The 26,296-nt window shown below is 37.4% G+C and overlaps 1 protein-coding gene across 2 annotated transcripts in view; it reads right to left on the reverse strand.

Moving 5' to 3' along the window:
• Positions 1-6,297: 6,297 nt before the first annotated feature.
• The window catches only part of LOC134750506 (facilitated trehalose transporter Tret1-like), a 54,626-nt gene continuing 34,627 nt past the window's right edge, over positions 6,298-26,296 (reverse strand). For both annotated transcript variants that reach the window (XM_063685693.1, XM_063685692.1), the window contains exons 3-11: positions 18,174-18,335; positions 16,020-16,222; positions 14,949-15,135; positions 14,237-14,358; positions 13,158-13,334; positions 11,658-11,750; positions 10,999-11,225; positions 10,291-10,443; positions 6,298-7,193 (exon numbers count right to left, since the gene is read on the reverse strand). In XM_063685693.1, the coding sequence (XP_063541763.1) occupies positions 7,172-7,193; positions 10,291-10,443; positions 10,999-11,225; positions 11,658-11,750; positions 13,158-13,334; positions 14,237-14,358; positions 14,949-15,135; positions 16,020-16,222; positions 18,174-18,335 (1,346 nt within the window). In that variant the 3' untranslated portion in view covers positions 6,298-7,171. The remainder of the gene's footprint in view (positions 7,194-10,290; positions 10,444-10,998; positions 11,226-11,657; positions 11,751-13,157; positions 13,335-14,236; positions 14,359-14,948; positions 15,136-16,019; positions 16,223-18,173; positions 18,336-26,296) is intronic.

Consider the following 26,296-nt stretch of genomic DNA (forward strand, 5'->3'; position numbering starts at 1 on the left):
TTTTGAACTGGTTTTGATACGACCTTGACGATCGTCTGGTGACTTTCACTGCATTTTACATATAATAATATTAAACTACATTAAGTATAAACTATTTTAAGATAATCTATACGAATTTGTATTATGATCGTCAACAAACATACAAATGTCAATACAGATAAAAATCATCATCAAATATCAATAAGATCAATACCTAATAATAATTATCATTCTATTTAGGTTTATAATTTATATGGATTTGGTATGACCCTTTAAAGACATGTTTTTAGGGTTCCGTACCCAAAGGGTAAAAACGGACCCTATTACTAAGACTCCACTGTCCGTCCGTCTGTCACTAGGCTGTATCTCATGAACCGTCATAGCTAGACAGTTTTTTACAGATGATGTATTTTTGTTGCCGCTATAACAACAAATACTAAAAACAATAAAATAAATATTTAAGTCCCATACAATAAACGTGATTTTTTGCCGTACGGAACCCTTCGTGCGCGAGTCCGACTCGCACATGGCCGGTTTTTTTAAATGATATCTATCAGTACGGCTGCCACCAGTTTTGAGATTGACATATTCGCTCACGTCTACGCCCTAATATGCTAGTACGAGCGAGATGCATTAAGTTACGTAGACGTGAATGAATATGTCAATGTCAAAACTTGTGATAGCCGTACAGTTCATTTCTGTTATATACGTTTAAATATTAGGTGCAACTTAAAGAACAGAAAAGACAAATGTGAATAATAAAACTATGACCTTGTTATGCATTTCCCTTGCTTTCGTACATCGGGTTATCAAATTATTGTTATTGTGCCCATGAACCCATGGTCCCCCATGCGCGATACGATATCGTTATCATTTTGTTACTTAATTTTGTAACAAGCAGAAACGTCTGCGAACTTATGCGAACTATTAAGCTAAGAAATAAATTAAACGTGGAAATGTTCACTGTCTTGGTTGGGACTTGAACCCACGACCACTGGGATCACTAGTACAGTGCTCTGCCTTCTGAGCTACCAAGACCGTACTCAATACAGCGAATATTTCCACCATATATGTTAGTTGTTAATATTCGTGGTAGGTAGGGTTGACGTCCCACCAAAAAAAATTTCCACTTTTAATTTATTTAGTTATTTTATTACTAACTAGCTTTCGCCCGCGACCTCGTCTGCGTGGAATTAGTAATTTGGGTACCTTAGGTACACATCAAACACATATGGGGCATTTTCTATGAAAAGGTACCTTATTGTCGATGGCGCTTACGCCGCACAGCGTCGCGCGGCATTGTATTTATATCGGAGCAATCGTTAATAATGGCGTAAGCGCTATCGACAATAAGGTCCCTTTTTATAGAAAATACCACATTATCATCAAACACTAAAAGTGCGCTGGTGCGGTGGGAATCGCACATTAAAGTCAAAGATTATCACTGTTTACAATTTTAGTTTATAACACTGATAAAATTGGACAAATTTTATTGGAGGCCAACGTATTAAAGTAGATACGTTGCGAGATAAGTTAAATGTTACGTTAACAGTAGCGTAATTTGTGCGATTGTTTATTACGTTAATATATTTTGGTATATATTTATAAAAAAAAAAAAAAAAAGAAAGGCAGGACGACCACGAAAGCGATGGAGCGACGACATAGTAGCCACGGCCGGTCTAAGATGGCTAAATAAGGCAAAAAACAGAGACGAGTGGAACAAATTGGAGGAGGCCTTTACCCAATAAAGTGGGGTTTCTATCAACTTTTAGTTTTAAATACATAAACATAAAAATAAGTAAAATAATTATACTAACCGAGTAAAATAAGTTTTAAAAAGTAAACATATATATATTAATTAAAATAAATTAACAATATCAAGTGTTACCAAGTTTGTAAGTAGTTGATAAGAAAATAAAAAGGCTTTTTATTATTATTATTATTATTATATATTTATTGAACAAATATTTTTTGCGTAAATTGATTAACAACAACGGTAATTAAAAAAAAATCACTTTAATTTATGTAAAACATCCAATTTTATGTGTACACTGTGTCCAGCCACGTCTGAAAAAGATCGATACGGACAAAGTGTCCAAAATGTGTACACACTATCTTTAAAAAAAGTAGAACCGAGTTCAAAAAGGATAAAATAAAATATTATCCCGTTTTATAGGTTTAGCAGCTGAAACGTTTGAAGTCGGCGCCAAGCCAAATAGTTACTATACTGGTTATAATATATACTGGTTCTTTCTTTACAGGTTGGCATTTGATTTAACGGGGTATTGAGGCTTTTAAAATTTGGCTTGGCACCGACTTCAAACGTGTATGAAATTATTCTAGTGTATGAAAATAAATTAAGTATGTCACCTAATTTTTAGATCATTCTTAATATCGTGATAATTACATCGGGTAACTCTAATTAAGGTGCGTTGGGGTAAGACAGAAAGTCGCCCGTAATGCTTCGGCATAAGGACGATTGTATACCTATGTAGGAAATCTTTTAGTTTAGATTTATATTATTTTCTTCTTGTTTGTTTAAGTACTTATTTTTGGTTTAGTTTTATTTTTAGAGATATTAAATAATTAATAACTATTAATATGATTAATTATTATCAGAGTTCAGACAAATTATCGCAAAAATAAATATGGTATGGAACAGGATAAAAAAAACCGGCCAAGTGCGAGTCTGACTCGCGCACCAAGGGTTCCGTACTTTTTAGTATTTGCTGTTATAGCGGCAACAGAAATACATCATCTGTGAAAATTTCAACTGTCTAGCTATCACGGATCATCAGATACAGCCTGGTAACAGACAGACAGACGGACAGCGGAGTCTTAGTAATAGGGTCCCGTTTTTACCCTTTGGGTACGGAACCCTAAAAAATTGCAAAATTTTGAACTGCAGTTTGAGTATAAAAACTGGAAATTTTATTCAAAAATACTTTTCATTTCTCATGCTCTGAAAGAGGGTCATTGTTGTTCTAAAAGGTGCGCAGAAAATGATACGTGTCTGCACTAGAGCATTTTACGTTCGAAGTACGACTTTTTTAATTTTTTACGATACGCAATTGAAATTTGAGTTTAAATGGATTTGTAATAAATTTTTCATTTTGATATTTGACTCTCCATTCCATAAATAACGATACTTTTGTCTGAATTGTTAATTGAAAGTACCCTCAAGAAATACTATAAAAATGTATACTTAGTCATGTTTTAAAAAAAATACATGCATTTTACTTTCCTCGTATTCGAAATGAAAAGTAGAGTGTTTAACTCGGGTGAAAGGCATCATTTCTGCCTCGGACTATTGGCGCTCTCACTGCATTCGAGCGCCAAAATACCTCGGCAGAAATGAGTGCCTTTCGTCCCTTGGTTAACAATCTACTAGTACATAATACGAGTTTAATAAATCATGTCCTATTTTGAGATATAAATGATTTTTGATGCTTTTGCGATGATTTGTCCGACCTCTGATAATTATGTTAAAAAATAAAAGATAATTTATAAAAATAAAAACTTACCAATAGCAGCAATAAAAAACTGCCGCCACACCTGTCCTTTCTGAACATTTTGCTGGCCCGGCACCGCCACCGGGTCGTACGTGTATTCTCTCTTCTCCATGGCACCACACTGAACTTCACGCACCGGCGCCTATAAAACAAATATTTGGCGTATAAATAGATGGCGCGAGTTACAACGACGCCTATCTGAAGAATAATTAATCATTAGGGTTCCGTAGTCAACTAGGAACCCTTATAGTTTCGCCATGTCCGTCCGTCTGTCTGTCTGTCCGTCCGAGCCTTTGCTCCGTGATCGTTAGTGCTAGAAAGCTGCAATTTGGCATGGATATATAAATCAACCAATCCGAAAAAGTAGTAAAATAAAATCTAAAAAAAATTGTATGGGAGGTACCTCCACAGGTACACCTGAGGGAGGCCACAGGTGACCCTCGCGCGGGCGGCTTTCTCGCGAAAAGATTGGCCATAGCAATCCAGCGCGGGAATGCCGCCTGCGTGATGGGCACCTTGCCAAGGGGGCAAAATTTAGAAAGTCATTTTATGTAAGTATTTTTAAGTTTATTTTTTACTTTAGTATTATTATTTAGTTTTATTACTATTTTTTAGTTTGTAATTTGTTTATTGTTTAAGTATTTTAGTTTAAGTTTTTTATTCCTACTGTAATTTATTTTAGTTAAATAAATATATATTAATAAATTTATCCATATATAAATACATTTTATCGTATTTTTATACATTTTCATTTATAGTTTTAATCGTGTGTCGATAGATGGCAGTAAATTTACTGTGGTTACAAAATTTACTATGACAGTACCGCTCTATCCTATTATATCCTCTTGGCTATTGCCCCCGTTTAGCCTAGAATGGTAACTACGGAACCCTACACTGAGCATGGCCCCACATGCTCTTGGCCATTTTTTTTGTTATATTTTCGACATTTTCGATCTATCGTGACGTGATGACTTGACGTGAGATTTTTATTTTGTTTTGTCTGTTTTATGTACATCATCACTACAACTATTTATAAAATTTACAACTATTTTCCTATAAGTACAAAACAGTAGGTATTAAAAATATCAAAGAAAGATATAACTCCGTAATAGATACAGTCTAAGGAAAAAACGTGCCTCGAAAATCACGAAAATTTTACTCTCGATCAAATGGCGCCACTACCTTTGGCCTACTCTCGTATTGAGGGCGTTGACCTTTTCGTTTGTTATTTAACAATTTTAAGATTTTAACGCATATCAGTGAAAGGACATGGGTCAAATCATATAATAGTAGATTGTTAACCAAGGGATGAAAGGCACTCATTCCTGCCGAGGTATTTTGGCGCTCGAACGCAGTGAGAGCGCCAAGAGTCTGAGGCAGAAATGATGCCTTTCACCCGAGTTAAACACTCTACTTTTCATTTCGAATACGAGAAAAGTAAAATGCATGGGTTTTTTAAAAAACATGACTAAGTATACATTTTTATAGTATTTCTTGAGGGTACTTTGAATTAACAATTCAGGCAAAAGTATCGTTATTTATGGAATGGAGAGTCAAATACTAGAATGGAAATTGTATAACAAATCCATTTAAACTTAAATTTCAATTGCTTATTGTAAACAAATTAATAAAATCGTACATCGAACGTAAAATGCTCTAGTGCAGACACGTATCATTTTCTGCACACCTTTTAGAACAACAATGACCCTCTTTCAGAGCATGAGAAATGAAAAAATAATTAATGCAAATAAAAAAATCATTTATCCATATTTAAATACATTTTATCGTATTTTTATAAATCTTCATTTTTAATTTTAAAGTGTATCGATAGATGGCAGTGAATTTTCTGTGGTTACAAAATTTACTATGACAGTACCGCTCTATCTTATTATATCCCTCTTTGAAAATATCTAAGTCTTCATACATTTTGTAATTTATTAATTCATCATATTAAAAATCAATCCAATCGAGTGGTAATTACAGGGGCTTATTTTAAAAAGTAATCTTTTTTTCTTTTTTAGAACTCCTTTTTGAAATTCGGTTATAAATAAATGCTTTTGTTGTAGTCTAGTAAAAACGTTTATAGACAATAATAACAAATTGTGAACGATAAGGTAAACAAATTAATAACTAACTTACCCAACGTCGGCTTCTTTCAGTGTATCTTCCAAAACATTTGAACGATACAATAATTAATTACAGCGAACTCTATAGGCGGCGAAGAGAATTACTTACGTAGCTCGCTGTATGAGATAGCTCCATTTGTAATAAAATGATAATCAATGTGACCAAGACGTCTTTGTAGTTAGTATTAAGGATAGATAGGTGGCACTTTATGCAATATGGGTAGAATAGAATAGCTAAAAATGCCGACGACTGTATCTCTACTATCCATTAGGAGGTACCTACTCCATCCATACTACACATACTAATAAATACTTTCTGTCTGTCTGTTACATCTTCACGCTTAAGTCAAACCGCTTTGGCGAACGCAACCGATATCGATCGATCGTGCGGCTGTCCTAAAATGTGCCTAAAATGCAAGAAGAAATTGGTAAGGTTCATGCGTACGCGTACCTGTCGTAAGCGTGCTAGTGGGGGTTTGGCCCGCCGTACACACGGCGCGCCCTCGACCAGTGAAGACGTGTCGTTGCTCCGTGAAGAAGATCCTCGTAAATTGGATCGAAACATGTCGAGCTCTTCGACTTAATAATACGTGACTCACTCGTTTTTAAATATTTTTAATATAAATGTGAAGTACATATAAAGTATTTGTTTACTTCCAGATAAGCAATTAAAAACACTATGAAATTATTAAATTTTTATTCGTCAACAAAATAACATTACCAACAGCTTGAAATTGAAGCCAATAATTATATACATCCAAATATTATAAACTATGTCAAATTCGGGTAGTTTAATATAAAATTTTATTTTAAATAAAAGTCGTCTCCATCAAGCTGTCAAATAAAAACTTAATTTTAATAGGTATTATTATAATTTATAAATTATAACTTACTATACTCGTATGGGTAAAAATCCCTTCAAAATATTGGTACCTACAAAAACTCACTGGGTAATGGCACTGGCTCTTTGAAATACTTATAAAAAAAAAAGATAGGATTTTTACCCAATATTATGTATTTATATCACATTTCATGTACTTAGTCTGACCTATTTTTTGTACTCACATGTACAGGCACTTAAAAGTAAATTCTTTAAAATAGTATATTCTATACGATATTCCTATTCACAATAATTTTAATCGAAATTAAATAATATAAGTAGTAAAAAGGTATAAATTCGTACAGGGTATTAATTCTATCGTGTAAAGTTTTCGGGTGAAAATATGCCAGTTCGTCAGGACTATTAATATTGCTAAAAAATATAATACGTACTCTCATAACAACATTCAAATATAAACTTTATGTCAAACATAACAAAGTAGCTTTTACTAACGATGACGCCGAATACTTCGCAAAGATACTATAAATCACTAGGAGAGCTGCCAGCTTAACTTTGCTGCTGAAGAAATAGGAACTAGTTTTTTTGTCACAGGGTTAGAAGTATATTTGCGTTGTTTTGTCAGTTTGCTAACCGCAAGTATAAGTTGGCGCTTTTTCTGGTGTTGCCACTCATCGGTGGGTAGTTGTGGCTTGACTTGTTCTGTTGTAGGTTGGTTACGCCTTTCCTTTTGATGGTCTGAAAAAATATTAAAATGTTAATTAGGTACATTATAATTGACTGTCATAACAACAACTTTTTCTTCTCTCGTTGTTATGGTGACATTTCCATTGACCACCCTTAAAATCCTGATTTTGATCACTATATTTAAATTGACCAAACCTGCATTTTTGTGACAGTTACAAGCCCTATTGTCCCCTGGACAAGTCTACAGGATAACAACAAGAAATAGGTACTTAAATGGCTGACCCACCTAATTATTATTTGTTTATTTTATTTATTGTTCTAAGACTCAAGAAGCATCAAGTAAATACAGATTTCGTTAAACCTAAAAGCACGTTCGTGTCTATCGGGCCAATTCGAACAATGATCTAGATATCAACTAGATATCCACTAGAGATGAAACAGAAACGATAACGAGATATTTGAGAAAGTCATGTCAAATTTGACATTTCCGCGATTCCGAATGTCCTCTTCAACGATCTCTTTAAGATTTGCTTAAGATATTACTTAGACATCCAATGGTGCGTGGCGTGAAATGACAATTGGTTTCTCGAATCGAACTGCAAAAGATAACTAGTTGAGAACTAAACTATAACGTATCTATTATATCTCGTATTGTTCTCGTATCTAGTAATTATCACGTTGTTCGAATTGACCGGTATATCTCTACACCCTTTCCGGTCAATTCATCATGACCATAGATTATTGAAGTTTCGATTAGCGGTTGTCTAATAAGTAGAATGTGTCACAAGGGACCAAAATTACATATTTACGGCGTGGGCGTACATTGAATTTTAAGCGTAGTGAGGGATTCAAGTGTTAACGCCCGAGGTGAAAATAATATTGCTACCATGTGACACTTTTAAAGGAAATTAAATATATTTATTTGCGATTCCACTAAATTACAACTACCGAAAACAGGTTATACCTACTATGCATTTAATGTTGTCATGCACGCAATGAAATAAGCAAATAAAATATAACGAACCACCACCAATGACATAAATCTTGACACGATTATCTCTTCTCTACGATACGAGGCATCCTGAGTAGATGCCGGAGATACCAGCGCGCAGTTTTTGTCAAGCCAGCCGACTGGTACAAATTATTGAATTAATAGGGTGAATCAACATTTAGACCGACACATTTCACGTCTCTGGCGTTACCAAAAATGTCTCTTGAGTTACCGTTTCCAATTTTAAATATTAGCCCCCTTATTCATAAAACTTAACAACCTCTTACAAAAGTTACAAACCCCTGTAAAATGTTGTCTCGTCAGAAATATCAAAACGACGGATAGGAAACGATTATCAACGGTTTTTTAGATTTCACAAACGGTTTAAACATAAAATGATTTCATCAGTTTTTTATTTATAGTTTTAGTTGTAGTTTTATGTACCTAGTTTTTAAGTTTAGTTTATTATATTTACTTTAAGGATTTATTTATTTTTGTTTACTCTAAATAATTGTTATCCGTTTATTAAGTTACATAAAACGATATAAAAGTAATACATATTTTTTTTTGTATTGTGCATTTTTTAGGGTTCCGTACCCAAAGGGTAAAAACGGGACCCTATTACTAAGACTCCGCTGTCCGTCTTTCCGTCTGTCCGTCTGTATCTCAACCTCAAGTATCTGTATCTCAAGAACCGTAATAGCTAGACAGTTGCAATTTTCACAGATGATGTATTTCTGTTGCCGCTATAACAGCAAATACTAAAAAGTACGGAACCCTCGGTGCGCGAGTCCGACTCGCACTTGGCCGGTTTTTTATTAAAATAAGTAAGTGTATCACAGTGTTATATCTATCATTACAAAGTAACAAAAACTACATACATTATTTAAAAGCGAAATTTGTGTCGGTCTAAAAGTTGTCTTGCCCAGGTTTTTTTTACTGTCGCAAGTTCATGAGTTTTGGGATTCCCAGAAATTTTTGGTAGATTCCTACGAGGACCATGAGCACTCCAAAATGTTCCAACTTTTCAGAACCCAATAACACTATGGGCACTTGTAGGTACAGATGTGTGCATAATCTTTTAACATCGTATTTTCTCGGAGACGTTCATATTTGTCATGCTACTTCAGCCAATCTCAGTACTTTCTGTACTGAGACTGACTGAATTAGCATGATACGTTGATACGTTTCCGTGAAAGTATGATGGTAAAGTATTATGCACTACATCTGTATGCCTAACGTAATAGAAAATCGAATAAATGGAGATTTAAAAAAATAATAGAACGACACGCCCATCTTCGTCTATAAACCCAGTTGAGATTTAACAATTAATTTGTTATGATATTGGACTGGTTTTGACACGACCTTGACGATCATCTTGCTAATAGGCGTGCATCTCACGCACGACTTTTACTTCATTTCGCATGCATCAATCACCGTGAGCAATCGAAGTCGTATCAAAACCATAACCAAATTGACCACCACCATAACCATAACCATTAGTATCAAATTGTTAAATCTGAATTGGGCTCTATGTCTACGTTATAATTATAACCGCCGACATTTCATTTGCATTAATATTTTGAATGGGCGTCCCTTTGTTTGACATAATTATTGAAATATAACGAACCACCACCAATAACATAAATCTTGCCACGTTTTTCTCTTCTGTACGATACTTATTTCGGTTTATAATTATTGAAAGTCATAATGTAATGATTGTCAGATTATCATTAGTCATTACTCTGAAACCGTTAACTTTTCAGGATTTTCGTATGGTTATCCTATAGATAGGTTAGGTTAGGGATGTTTTATGGCAGTCCTGAAAAGTTACGCGTTTCTGAGAAAAAAACAAATTATGACTAACGAAAATGCGGACAAACAATACATACTTAAAACTTTATGGGAAACAATAGAGACCCTTTTGAATGACTCAACTTGAATAAAAATAGCCTTGCAGCCAAGATGGCACTCGTACATCGACAAACGCCAAACGAAAAAAAAATCGGGATAACAGGATGCAATGAAAAGTCGCGTGACTATTTTCATACATACAAGTTCCATTGGCGTTTTTTCATCAATGATTGTCATCATATTAAAGGTTAAAGATTGGCCCCCGACCTGATCAATGTCCGACAACGCCTGATGATCACTTACTTTCCCGAGAGCATCTCCTGGATCTCGGCGAAGCTCTTGCCCTTGGTCTCTGGCACCAGGAACAGCGTGAAGAAGAAGGCGATGATACAGCACACGCCGAAGATCCAGAAGGCCACGTACATGCCCAGCACCTCCGAGATTGGCCCGAAGTACCTGCAATCACCAATAGGGATGATGATACATGTTGAATACTATAGAAAGATCTAGTAAGAATGTGATAGAAGTGTTAAAAAAAACCGGTATTGTAGTATGAATTTTCTCAGATGATTTTTCTGGCTCGGGCCCTAATCTGTTAAACAAAAGCCTTAGTTTCTTTGGACAGCGGTTACCAATGCTACTGCTACTGACTCAACGGGAAAAAATCGTTTAAAAAGAAATTGTATCGTCCTATTTATATGGTTCAAATTTATGTAACAGCTCATTCTGAGGCCACATAGGCAACCGATCGTCCTTCATTACCCAAACTCGTTATCTCAGAATGAGCTGTTACATAAATTTGAACCTTAATACTATCACGATAGTCGCTTTTTAACGACATGGTTGCTTTGGCACGCGCTCAGCACGCGACTAAGGCGCCTCTCCATAAAATAAACAAAGGCTTGTTTAACGGATTAGGGCCCGAGCCCGAATAAATCATCTGAGATAATTCATACTATACCCGACACTATTCTGGAATGCCCCTAAGCTGGCTTCCCCCAAGTTACCTACCTAGTGACCAAGAAAGATAGCGTCCAGCAGAAAGCGGTAGCGATGGGCGCGGCCTGCGCCTTCACTTCGATGGGGAACAGCTCGCCCATCACCGCCCACGGCAGCGGGCCCAGGCCCACGCAGTACGTCACGATGAACACCACCAGCGACAGGATGGGGAGGAAGCCGATGCTGGCGACCACGGGGCTGTCCAGCTCATCCAGGAGGAAGAACATGCCGAGGAGGACCTGGAAGTTCAAACATTAGGATTGTTATAGTCCCGTCCGAAACCGAAAATTTTTGGCATAAAAATCATGTTTCTACCGAAGATTTGGTTTCGGCGTAAACTAAAGTGAAACCGAAACTCGGTTTCGGTTTTGGTCGGACACTAGTTGGTTCTGAAAAATCTTGTTAAGACGCCACTGGACTACGTACTGTCCACAACCCCAGGATTCTTTCGAATCGGAGTTACCTGCCCCTGTTAACCTCTTCAATCAAAATAATCGAACATTCTTAAATTTCAAAAGAGTGTTTTTTGGCGGCACTTTTAAACCACTCACAGTGTCTTAAAGGAGTTTAAATATATTTTTGGAACGTTTGGCCTGCAACGTGGTTTGTGAACTCGATGTACCATAACTTTCTTAACTGCATTGGAACATGCCTCAGTTGAAAAAACGTACCAAACCAATGGTGGTACCGCAGGCGGAGAACAAGAGCAGCATGCGGCGCCCCAGCCGGTCCACGACGAATGGCGTCACGCACGACGCGCCCACCTGCACAAACAACAAACAAGCCAATGACAATAGGTAACACGAAGAACACATGGATCTGTGTATGAGAGTCACATCCTCAGCCCACCCAGCACCCGCCATAGGTAAGAAGTAAGAATTTAAGAAATAAGTTTATTCATTATTATTTACAACGACGGGACTTAATCGCGTAAAATAAATATTAAATTTACCTCCGACGTTTCGAGGACGGCGTTGTCCCCGTGGTCTCGGAGAAGACTGGCTAAAGTTGACATCAACATCTTCTAGGCGCGCGAGTTTTTCGAACTACCCGCACTTGGTCTTGTTTATTAACTTGAACGTTTTGCGCACTACAACGAACGAACGAACGTTCAAGTTAATAAACAAGACCAAGTGCGGGTAGTTCGAAAAACTCGCGCGCCTAGAAGATGTTGATGTCAACTTTAGCCAGTCTTCTCCGAGACCACGGGGACAACGCCGTCCTCGAAACGTCGGAGGTAAATTTAATACTTATTTTACGCGATTAAGTCCCGTCGTTGTAAATAATAATGAGTAAAAATCGTGAAAGTTTAAATCAATAAGTTTATTTTTAATGTATCGCACTAAGTAGGGTAACCCTAGGGTTCATCCATTAATTACGTCACACAATTTTTGAGGTTTTTTGACCCGTCCCCCCTCCTTGTCACACTTGGTCACATTTGGCAAACCCCTCCCCCCTGGTGTGACGTCACATTTTTTCAATGAAATCGGCAAATCGAGTTAAGTATTATTAACATTTTATCAAAATATTTTTGACAAAAGAAATATTATATAGTAATTTTTTAACCCAAAAAAGATTAGGAAAGAAAATTAAATGATTAAAAACGATTATCGTTCCAAAAACTTGTAACGATATGTAAATTTAACTGTACAGCGAATAAAATAATTTAAATAAGTTAAAGTGACTTCTCAAAGTTTGTGAATCCCACCTCTCCCTTGTCACACACACACATGCCACATTTTCGTGACCTCCTATCGCGGGAAACCAGTTACAGGTCCCTAAATGTTAAGGAACGTGACCTTGTCCGTGTCCAAGGCTTTCTTAGCAACGAGTTTTAAGCCGTCCTATAAAAGCTTTGTTAAACGGCGAAAACCTGTGACGCTCAGAACAAGAGCCACAACAGTTGATCTAAATCGAATGAAGATAAATACAGGGATATACTTAAAAAAAAGCATAATTTGAAACGAATAGGTAGTCCGAAATAATATTTATGATTTTATTGCCTGTCGCACTAGTGTTTATACAGGCATCTAATATTTACTTAATCAAGATGACTTTAATTAACCCAAACAAAATAAAGCTGCGAAGTTATATCCCAAAGTTCCATGTATTGAGTTTTTAGTTTTAACCTTATATTTTATGAAGATCCATTATGTGATACTAATACAGACCTGCACCGCTCCAATAATGATAGTGGCAATAGAAGAGTCCAGGCCAGAACCAGCGGCCTCAAATATGTTGGTCATGTAGAAGAGAACAGCGTTGATGCCGCAGAACTGCTGGAAGAACACCAGCGCACACGAGATGTAGAACGCCTTAAAGTTGCTGCCACGGAACACGTCGGCGATCTGAAAGGAGTAAGTATTAGAAAACGATTAAACTTCCTAGGAAAACTGATTCCTTGTAATATAATTTCATAATTATAAATACTTACTCTTATTTCACTTTGACATTATTGTTACAGATTTGGATTACATTTTGTTGACTGTATAAGTAGAGAGTAATGAGCGAAGCGAAGATGATTTACGTTTTGGGAGCACGCTATAGGTACCCACTGCTCACAAAACTATTTAAAATTCTCCGTATCTACATATATGTATATTAATTGCTGGTGGAGAAACGTTTTTGCTAGCCATCAGTTGCTAAGATACTATTTTGGCTGACGAAATTATTTTCTCTTCTCACAAAAATGAAAATGTATTGCTGATTGGATGAAGGTATTCACGGTAAATATTTATTTCAGGCACTCCTGCTGCAAAGTTTTTGCTTGCCGGGCAAAGAATTCTCACCAAAAGTCGGTCAAACTCAATTCAACTCTTCAACATCAATTGAGCGCCACAGATTTTTAACATGAATCCGTATTCCGTTTTCCGTTGTTTTTACTTACTTACTCCGTTGGCTCAGTGACCCAAAATGAAACTTGGACTTCAGCGCCAGTTTTCTCGTTCTGTTCTACTTCTTGCCAATTGTTGACTGAGTTCACGCCGATCCACCTCCACCATGACGCTCCAGCGATACCTGGGGCGTCCGACAGGACGTCCTCCTACGCGGCCTAGATAGGCTCTTTTAACATTCCGGTCTCCACCCATTCTCTCACGATGGCCTAGTCATTGGAGTCATCTGAAAAATCTTGTTCAGACGCCACTGGACTGCTTACTGTCCATAACCCTGTGAGCTTGTTGTTAGTGAGCTTTAGTCTCCCATATAATGTGTGCCGTTGTTTTTGATGTGCTATTTTTGCAGAACCTACCGTAGCTGTCTTGGCCATGGAGGCGGCTACGTCGCTGGCCATGAGGTCGAGCTCTGCCTCCACTCCGGAGCGGGACTGGCCTCGGATCGTCATCAGGCAATTAGCGGCAGCTTCCCGGTCGTCTACAAACATTGACCAAATCATTATTTGAACGGATAAAGTCAGGAGGCTAGAAACAAACGTCTTTCACTACATAGAGAGGTACGAGGCACATACAAAGGTAAGGTAATGTGGGCAAGAGAAACAGTATGAGGATTCACTACAAGTGTTTCTCTTGTCCCAATATTTCTCTTACTCTATCTAACCTTATCTAAAACAGCTCTTCAAACTTCAGTAATACCAAAGAGAATTAAGCACTCACTTTGCATCCATCCATCCTAATCGGTACATTAGCCTGGAAGGCTCTAAAGAGTTCACAATACTCACTCTTGGTAAGATAGCAGATAGGCGTTTCGCTCACGAAGAAGAAGAGTATATCGAAGACGGCTAACACCGACGCTGTACGAGATGAAACCTTATTGCCATAACATAAGGCTCCCAATAGTATTGCAGTTACTCACTCTTGGTGAGGTAGCAGATGGGCGTCTCCGGTACGAAGAAGAAGAGTATATCGAAGACGGGGCCAATACCGACCTGCTTATGCCACGGCACTGTACGAGATGAAACCTTATTGCCATAACATAAGGCTCCCAGTAGTATTGCAGTTACTTACTCTTGGTGAGATAGTATATGGGCGTCTCTGGCATGAAGAAAAAGAGTATATCGAAGACGGCCACGAAGGCAACACCAACGTACGCCACGGCGCTGTACGAGACGAAGGGGCCGATTCCATACACCAGTATGAACCCGAGTGTGATAAACACTTGTAGGAACGAGCCGAGGGCGCCTCTGCTGTCATTCTGAAATAAAAACATTATTATAGTCAGGTATGATCGCAGAGGCGCGCACTTGCTTTCACGCCATCAGAAGGGAGAGAGTGCTCAGCAACTCCTATACCATCCTGGGGGCCTAGCCAAAATGACAATCGTTTGCGCTACGAAAACGAAACGCTTTCTATCTCTCTTTATGAGCATATTCTCTGAGCGCTTGGATTGCCCCATGACAAAACACTGGGTCTAACATCACTGACCAAAAAAAGTGATCATTTCTACCTAACCGGAGCTATTTTTATTTTTAAATATGTATGTAATTAATTATGTATTGTTTAAATGTCACTTTTATGTATTTTATTTTTATTTTGTAATGTAGTTATATTTCTAAATGGCTTTACAGTTGAAGAGTTGAAATAAATAATTTTTATTTTATTTATTTTATAGGAAGCGTTCGTTTCAATTCATTATTTATGTATTACACATACTACATGAATTCGTTTCATTACTTGGTTCCGGAAGATATTAGCGATATAATGACTCGTAATCTATTTGGGTCGCTCGATACAGTGTTATTGTTTGAAATTGACCTGATAATCTTTATCCAGCCAGAAGTTTACTACGCAAAACAATATGTTCATTTATTCAACATATAATTTCGAGTACCTAAGTCACATAAAGGTTCGCTTAGCTAAGATATCTAAGTAGGTTCTCAGAACTTTTTTTTTTTTTTGCCCATCCTGTTAGCCTCTGTAGGACTCGAATCTTCCACTGACTCCGATCCTGGGCAGTTTTGGATAACCTCCACCCACCCCATCCCAATACCCCCAACTCTTGCTGCACGGAACGGCGCCAAGTAAATATAGAATTAAAGAGAGGGATGAAGCGATTCAGAGAGAGACGAATGACATTACCGTGGCAATTTCAGCGCAGTACATGGGCGACACGGTGAACAGCATGCCGACACCGACGCCCCACATAAACCGGCCAGCGTAAATGAAGGCCACAGCGGTAGCGGCCGCTATGAGGATCCAGCCAGCGAACAGAGGGATGGATGAAGCAATCAGACTCCATCTGCGACCGACGCGAGCTGCCAGCGGCCCTCCGATGAATGGACCTAGAATAAATAGAATAATCTCAATATCAAATGCTTGTATGTATAAATGTCCCATTGCTGGGCTAGACTACGCTAGATTTATTGGCGTTAGGGACTTCACAATCTTCACATAGTAATACGCACCTTTGAATTTCTTTAAATATAAGAGCGACATAAAATACAAATAAATAAAATGGAACTTAAAAAAAACCATACTAAATTGTTGCCATGTTAAGCATTTTACCTCAAAAATGTGACAGTTACGTAGGAAGTGGCGCCCTCAATAATTTTCTACAATTTCTTGTTTCCTTACGATGTTTTCCTTCGTCGAAAAATACCTGAGTTTTGCAAAAAAGGAGTGTACAGGTTTTTTAAAGGGTCTGCAATTTGAAACGTGCATGTAACACCCCTGGAGTTGCAGGCGTCAATAGGCTACGATGATCGCTTACCATGGTATTTAAAAAAACTGGCAAAAAATTGAATTGATGGATGCAGTAGCTTTTCTGTTTTGATTAATGCCAAGCGCTTTTTAATTATTGTCTAAATTGAGGAATAATCTTATTAAGCATATCTTCTGTACATTGACTTAAAATTAATATACTGTATATCGCACATAGATTAGATATATCTAAATAGTTAAGCACCTGTAAAACAATAATAATAACGGCAGCTATTTGATAACAATAATATTTAGTAGGTTAGCAGATAACAAAACAACTGGACAGCCCTGAAAAACACCTGATAGTTATTACGAGTAGATATGTGATTTACATTTCGGTGCATCCACACAACAAGTGATCATTAAAAATACCTACTTCTAGGGTCAGGATTTTCCCTGGCATGTCATAATTTTTGCTCCTTTGGCAGGATTGCGGGGGGACATGTCGAGTGTCAGAGTTTTTTACAACCCTCACCTTTTAACCATTAGAAGCTAAGCCATAAAAGTTTGGAATTTGGCAGAGGAAAGGGATGCTGTAGCTACAGCATATGGTGGCGAGTTAAGGGAATAGTGACCCACGAAAGAATAAGGGATTTAATGGGCGTTTCTATACATTATAGTAGTAACAGTAATGGTAAAACGATAGTATAAAAGCGACTGCATACATTGGACATATTACCGTCCGGAAGATGTCTGGATTTTAGTCAGGATATTCCATTTGTTCATACGGCAACCTTACTTACTGCTAAAGCCGGATAGGTAATCGAAATGCTCAGAAATCAAAGATTACTTTAAAACCCATCAAGATATGATAATATTATAAAATGATCTGATAGTGATTGAAGTGTAGGTACAGGTGGTATAGATGGCAATCAGGACTTTACTTTTTGACGAGTGAAAATTTGAGATTAGCGCCATAAAACCATTCAACTATAATTATATTATGGTAATTCAAGGTCAGATTCCAGTAAGTGAAGACGCGGTTAGATTTGTCACAAAAGTGTGCCGGACAGATCAATTAGGCACTTATTGAGTCGAGTTATTACTCAACAAGTATCACCGAGTCACGGGTAAGGGATAGAGCCGATCCATGCTTCCGCAGCAGAGGTGATAGGGGCAGGCAGGGGTCCATCAGATTTGTCACAGGATGTCGGTCAGATTCTAAGTTATTACTCAACAATTATAGCCCTAAATGACGCCTGAGTGGACGCTCGAAGCGGAGCGTTCGGTGGGGCGTCCAGCGTGGCGTCGGGCTCACAAGTGATTTGAGCAGCATATGTGTACGTTTGCATTTGTTTAACATGCACGCCGCACGCCCCGCCCCGCTGCACGCCCAACTCGAGCGTCCACTCAGGCCTTACATTAAGGGTGAGGATGGAACCTTTTTTTTTATACCACGACGGTGGCAAACAAGCATACGGCCCGCCTGATGGTAAGCAGTCACCAACCTATCTATGCTTCCGCAGCAGAGATGATAGACAGAGGAGAATCCGTCAAATTCGTCACAGGATGTCGGTCTGATGAGTTACTCACCTAGTATAGCTCCAAGGGTGAGGATGGAACCGATCCATGCTTCTTCGTTAGAGGTGATAGGGGCAGGCAGGGGGGAGTCCGTCAGATTGGCATCTTTCAGCTTGATGTTGACAGGAGACGTCCATCCCATGGAGTAACCCGTTGAGGCGATCGCTATGTTAGCTGTAAAAGAGATATTTAACTGTTAGTTTGCTGGTCAGATACCTGTAAGTTAATACTAACAACTATGGACTGTAACTGTCTGAAAATATTTTTATTTTTTTTATTTTATTTTTTTATTATTAATACATATAGATGTTAGTTTTTTGGGTTCCGTACCCAAAGAGTAAAAACGGGACCCTATTACTAAGACTCCGCTGTCCGTCTGTCTGTCCGTCTGTCAGGCAGGCACTCGGCCGGTTTTCTAATGTATTGTCTGTGACAATAAGTTTTCAACATGATCATCCAAGGCTTAACAAAATTAAGTCATAATATAGATGTAAATAAATGCTCATCATCATGCCATCGAACTTTATATTGTATCCTAAACGGGCATAAGCTAAAAAACCGGCTAAGTGCGAGTCGGACTCACACACGAAGGGTTCCGTACCATTAACTATAAAAACGGTCACCCATCCAAGTACTGACCCCGCCCGACGTTGCTTAACTTCGGTCAAAAATCACGTTTGTTGTATGGGAGCCCCACTTAAATCTCTATTTTATTCTGTTTTTAGTATTTGTTGTTATAGCGGCAACCGAAATACATCATCTGTGAAAATTTCAGCTGTCTAGCTATCACAGATCACGAGATACAGCCTGGTGACAGACGGACAGACAGACGGACAGCGGAGTCTTAGTAATAGGGTCCCGTTTTTACCCGGGTACGGAACCCTAAAAACGAGAAGAAATGGCGAACAGTCAATGTAGTTAATTAGTGAGTATTAAGTTGCAGTGCCCTTACAGGGTTCATAGCTGATCAAAATTATTATGTATCACCTTATTATGTACCTATGAAGGCAATAAATGACTGTATACTGAATACTGATAAGTTATCTTTTATTGTACAGTTATCGGTGTTATAAAAACAATTCGACCAATGATCTTTATTTTATAAACAACTTAAACAAGTATAAAAAGGTTAGATAAAGGTTATCTGGAAGAGATCGCACTTTAGCGATAAGGTCGCCTGTTGTTTACCTCTGTCTTCATGTATTATTTGTGTTTCCATGTACATTTATTCTGAGGTTGTGCAATAAAGATGATTTGTATTGTATTGTATCGTATTGTATAAATATCATTTTTTAAACAATTAAAACAGCAGAACATAGAAAACGTTTAACGCAAAACAACAAATTCAAGCACCTTTTTGTGCTTTCAATAACTTTAAAATTATCAGAAAGTAATATAATGGAGCCCAATTCAGATTTAACAACTTGTTACGGTTTTGATCTTATTTTGATACGACCTTGAAGATAGCTCACGCTGATTGGTGCATGAGAAAAGTATCTCTAATTAGGCATAGGCCAAATTTAAACTAAATCCGTTCAGCGATTTAGGCGTGAAGAGGTAACAGACAGACACACTTTTGCATTTATAATATTAGTATTGGATATGGATTGATCCTTATGTTTTTGTTACTTACTTAATTTTGAACTTAGTTCTGCTACCTAGTTAGTTTTAGTTCTAGTTTTAGTTTTATCAGGCCTCACTAAAAATCAGAGTCACGTAGTGTGTCCTAGGATTCACTTCGGGACATTAAGCTGAGTGAGGACCTTTTAGCACAATTCTGTTCGTCTATACTCTAAATGAATCAATGTTTTGTGTTAATAAAGATTTCTTATTCTTATTCTTATTCTTCTAAAAGTCGCGTGTGAGATTCGCGTCAATCACCAAGACAAGTGTCAGTGTCGTATCAAAACCAGTTCAAAATCATAACAAATTGTTACATTAGAATCGACCTCCATGTTTTAACAGCATCCTTTTGTTTTGAAATGTGCAAATTCAATAGGGGACATTACTGCAATGTTCTGCCATTAGAGTGCAGCACTAGCCTTTTTAGTAAACCATAGTGTAACTTATACATACTGTACCTTTAACAGGTTTTTGACAAGTTTTCAGAGATAATAAAATATGACATTGATGCACCAAGGCGTTTTGTTTAAAGAGATAACCTACAGGGAAACGCGAATCCGAAATTTCGCTATCTGTCTCTTTATCGCTCAAATATGCAAGTGACAGAGATGTTAGATAACGAAATTTCGATTTTCTTGTTTTACGATTGTGGTAGTGGCGCCACCTGCGCAGTTTCGCGTAATATTCCCTATTAAATTAATATATTTTTGGAATAGTTTATCGTTATCATATTATCAATATGAACTTGGGTCAAGTTTAAGAATGGTGTGAAGTATAAAAACATTTTTATCTTATTATTCAATTACGACTCTTCTAATGAGTGAAGTATTAATAAACATTTATATTGTATATATTTAGATGAATAGAATTAGTATACATTTCATAGTACATTCCATTCTCTTTTTATCCCTTTAAGGAATGGTTTTCGTGATAACTATGTACCTAAATGTCAGTGCTCGCATATACGACAAAAATATACGCGATTCTAAAATCGTGTCACAAAAATAAAATCGTAGTGCGCGTTTGGCCTTATACTTATTTAACTCAGAACGGAAAGAGTCAGTGGTGATAAATATAGGTATAGACATAACAGGTCCACAGTTAGTACAGCTACAGTAATTGTGTTGACATTCCCATTCGCCGTTTGAACTGCCATTTCTAACGAGACCCAACCCTCGTGTTTACGAAAACTACGGTAACTAACACGTATTAGTACGAAAGTCGCGATCTCGTAGCGATCAGTGAGAAACAAGTACAGTCACGGACTTTAATTATTGAACCATTTAAGGTTTACTTTACATTGGACATTTCATACCGTTGGTATTGACAACCAAATTAGCTTGAATCATAAATGGCTTAACACGTAAAGTCCGTGACTGTAGCTACGTATAAGTAGGTTTATCTCAGGCGGTTCTGACCCATAGAAAAATTATTGACGATTTTTTTTTAATCTTTGAAATTTTGTGAGGAGGTTCCGTAGTAAAATTTTTTTGTCGTTTCGTTTCGAAAAAGTTCAAAATGGCGGAAATTGGCATAAAGAACTTAAGCGCATTTCATTGAAGACTATTTAAAAAAAAAATTAAGCTTATCGCGATCCTCTACAGCTCAGAGAGCCACTCATAGTTTGGTAACTTTATTACAATAAATAAATACACGAATTCATGCCCGCACCCAAAACCCCCGGGGTATGATCATCACGTGGTTATTTTTAAACTTCAAATATACCTTTGGTCGAGACGACGCGTGGTTGTATGATTGCCCTGTCGCTATTATAGTTTAGTTGGATCGTCCTGTCTGTCGTAAGCGATCGGTACAGTCAGCAACGAATATGAAAAATTAACATTAGCTCTATTATAGACCGACTTCTTCTGCCTGCGACTTCGTTTGCGTGATGTTGATGATTGATAAAAAATATCTTATTTATGCCTTCTTCTGCCTGCGACTTCGTCTGCGTGGAATGATGATGTTGATAGTTAAAAACTATTCTTTATATGCCCTTTCCTGCGCCTCAAGCTAGGTATATCCATACCAAATTTAATCTAAATCCGTTCAGCGGTATAAGCGTGAAGAGGAGAACAGACAGACGGACAGACAGACAAGTCGTTAAGTGTTCATCACCATCGAATATAAATAAGTACTCAACTTTCTAGATATCGACCTGTCAGTTTATCATTGTCACAACAGCCGACATAGATGCATCTACTAAACTGTTGCTGATACTTTTGAACATGAATTGTCGAAATATTTAGTGATTTAGTTGTAATGTTTATTTAGGTTAACAGGCATTAATGAATTATTTGTATTTTACTATTTTATTTTCCAAGCCATATCTCGCAGATTTGTCACGTCATGTCATACAGAGGCAGAATGGTCTATCTAAAAATAACCACAATGGCGATACCGATTATTATAAACGCGACTGTGATTCGGAACGTACGGCCGTTTATCAATTATGTTTGGAAGTGGATAATTTAAACCAGAACCCGTGAACGTTGGACGTAAACATGTAACACTTCCATATATTAATATACGTCGAACACGAAATTTAGGAAGTAATTTGATTTTATGCTCTGTTAACATGGGAACATTTCTAAAAATAGATCTACCAATGGGCTGTGCCCTGAATAATTGTTTACATGATGCCAACGGCCGCTTTCTATCACCGCACCGCTCGCCGTCGGCAGGGTATTCATCCTCACACTAGAACCTAAATGGTCGCGTACTGTGCGGTTTAAGAGGAATTTCCTCCCGCGGACGCTTCGGCTGTTGAATGAGCTCCCTGCCGAGGTTTTCTCGAGGGGCTACAGTATGGGGTTCTTCAAAAAATGAGTGTACAGGTTTTAAATAGTCGGCAACGCGCATGTAATATCCCTGGTGTTGCAGTCAGCTGCAGAGAAAAGGTGCCACCCGTGCATAGAAGTTTGTATGCAACATGGCACCTTTTCTCTGCAGCTGACCGTACATAAATAGAAAGAAAATAGAGTAAGTAGAAGTTTAGTATGTAATGTTAAAATAATATCTTACCGTAAGTATTTGTTACCCCGATTGTGCCGAAATGCCACAAACCTACCCAAGGATACTTCGCTTTAAAAAAAACATTCTATCCCTACCACATAGTTGACATACGAGTAGGTACAGTCACCATCAGATATATCGGAGCGGTCAAGGCGCTCACAAATATCTGACCACGCCTCTATTGTCAAGGCGTTAGAGTGCGTGTTCAGATATTGTGAACACCCTGGCCGCTCCGATATATCTGACGGCGATTGTACCTACTTATTATAAGTTATGCACGAAAAAATATAAGCAAGTACCAGCCGACTGCTGGAGTGCTTAAAAAAGGTGGTGGAAACTATGTCATTGATAAGTCATTTTATCATTCACATAAAGTAAAAGTTAAATCTCATTGCCGGAAATATTATACAGTTAAATATTTGCACTTCAAGAATATTTTTACAGGGATTATTAACCTTATTACTATCTCATAATGTAATTAAATTTAGTTTTAGCAGACATTGAGCAAATAAAGCATTGTAATTGTTTGCTTAGTATTTTATTTATTTAAAATATGTTTTAAATAAAGTTACGTTTCGTCTACGAAATTACTATTAGAAATATCACGTGCTTCTTTTACATCGGTTACTATGTGGTGAGATAAGGTGATTTAAAGTAGGTAAAGTTAGGTGCAAAAATTACCCAATAGTAACATCTTTAAGTATGTGTGTGTTTTAATGTCTTTAAGTATGTAGTGTGAAGACGTTGATGTCGATCAAAGTTATAGACAAATGTAGGTACATAATTAATACATAATAGTATTCCTTAAAATATGCTACAAAAATAACATGCAAGTACTTGACACTTTTTTTTAGTAATTTGGGCGCTGAATCTGGAAATGTTGACGTTTTTATGTAGGATTGGTACGTTTCTGCCCCCGAAAAACCGGGTTAAATTGTAGATGTGTCTGGCGGTTAAATCTGTCACTGTATGGCGGGACCACGATAACAGTATGTCTGTAATTCAAACCATACATTGACAGATTTGTCCGCCATCCACAATAAACTAAACAGGGCCATAAACTCGATCATGCAACCGCAGCACGAAAGTGCAGAGAACTCTGACTTTGAACCGCCGGCGCAGGTGAAGTTCAATGCCGCGCAGCGCGTGCGCCGGTTGCTAACGATACCACTCGCGCTCTGAGGGCCTACGGCGAACACCGAAGTTCGCAAGTTGCGGGTATATTTCTCTGTCACTCTAATTACGCCTTAATTAGAGTAAATGAGAAAGTTACCCGCAAGTTGCGGGGTAGACCCCAGAACTATCCTCTGAAAAATTTGGATGGTGAACGGATAATCCCAAAAAATCCTGTTCCTTTATAAATTGTTATCGCAATAAAATCGTCAGGTGACAACACAAAATCAATAATTACCGTAAAATGGTCTTACTTTGCTCCAATTTTTGCTCCACTTAAAGGAAATTTGGAATAACTTTTTAAACTGTTCATTATTAAATATTCACAAAATCATATATAACAAATTATATCGGTAAATCAACTTTATGAAATGTTGTTTTATATAAAACGAAGGTATGAAAAAGGAGCACAATATTCCCATTGTTTGGGGTATTTTTGCTCCTACCTATAGATTACTTAGGGGTGCAAAATTACCCCATTGTGCGCCAATTTAATAGGGCCCGCCGAAAAAGATTACTTTTATGACTAACGTAGCAATTCAAAATATATATATACAGAAATTATATACTGTACTACCTAACCTAAACTTTAGGTACATTTTTCGCCTTATTACAAGGGGTTAAGGTGCAAAGTGTAAGAATATCATTGATGACATTGACGTTGATTGTTTTGATACGGACAAGGATAATTTTTGATTTATAATTTTTTTGCAATTTGTGACTTTTGTTACCTGATGAAATGATCTAATGATGATGAATCATGAATCTAACAAGCCGTTGATAATCGTTTGTCCTTCAACTCCGTCTAATCTAACTCTGCACCACCTTTAATCACTTGTCTGGAAGTGCTCTAGATAAAAGTCATATAAAAAAAACCCTTTATGCTGTAACCTCCATACTTTGTCACTGCCAAGTCTGTGCAGAGTTATAAAGCCTGATTCTAGTTTTAATATATGTATATTAAAATATTATGTTATATTAAAATTTGAATCAGGCCGATAGTATTTTTCACATAGCTTGGGTACGGTGAGAGCTGTCATGTCCAAACAATTTATAGTAGGCCGAAATGAATGCCCAAAAAAAAGGTATAGAGGGAAATGCTTGGAACACAATTTTTGACTTCGTAGCTTTGTTTGGACTATTTAGGAGGTGAACATATCAAAAGTCCCCGGCCGTAATCCTGGTGCTGGGGGGGAGAGGGGGGTTTGAAGGTTCCATTTTTCGGTTTTTCGATTATATCTCGGAAACTATGCGTCTGAGCGACTTGGCCACTTATACAAAATGAAAAGAAATTTAATTTGTTACAAGTTTTATTAAGTCAAGTTTTTCGATATCTTGTATAGTTTTTGAGATATCCGCTCTTGAAGGTTTATTTAGGGCTCTCAATTTTATCTTGATTATTTACATTAGTGAAGCTGCTAGGCCGGGTTTGGTATCGTTTTCGTATAAATCGGGGGTGCTGGGGAAGTCAAAAATTGTGTTCCTAGCATTTCCCTCTATACCTTCTTATTGCTTGGCCTATAGCTTTAAAACGTAAAATGTACATTGAAATGACAGCTGTCAACGTACCCAAACTATGTTAGAAAGAGGTTAGCTAATGTTTTATGTATACTAGCGACCCGCCCTGGCTTCGCACGGATAGTTCAACTAATTTACACAAAACCTTTACAAATTATACATATAAACCTTCCTCTTGAATCACTCTATCTATTAAAAAAACCGCATCAAAATCCGTTGCGTAGTTTTAAAGATCTAAGCATACATGTGGACAGACGGACAGACAGCGGAAAGCGACTATTTTTTACTATGTAGTGATATGTCGGTTCAGTGTAGGTGAAGTCCAATGGCGATCGGCGCGTGCGCCGGAAGTTAGCGATTACACTCGCGATCTGTTTGTGGCTACGCAACGTGACAGCACTTAAACTATTGCATAATAATATGTTACAGTACATATGGTGCTACTTTCTCGCACTAGTGCGTAAAAGAGCACTTTTCGTGCATATGTCGAGTTTAAAGGGCCATATGTACTGTAAAACGTTGTACGATACACGTGCGAATAGGTAATTCGCAACTTGTGTCGATTTAAAACACTCCCTGCGGTCGTGTTTTAATTTATCGCCACTCGTTTCGAATTTTCTCTTTTCCGCACTTGTATCGTAAATAACTATTATTTTGTACAATAAAGTTTTTTAAACATTACATAATGTGTGTTGATTTTAAAACTTTTTTCATTAAGCATGTATGTTAAGGGTTCAATGTTTTTATATCAATTACATTCATAATTTCTCCATGTAATTTTGAACCTCACTGTACGCTAATATTAA

Source organism: Cydia strobilella, chromosome 20, assembly GCF_947568885.1.
Source record: "Cydia strobilella chromosome 20, ilCydStro3.1, whole genome shotgun sequence".
Taxonomy (NCBI): domain Eukaryota; kingdom Metazoa; phylum Arthropoda; class Insecta; order Lepidoptera; family Tortricidae; genus Cydia; species Cydia strobilella.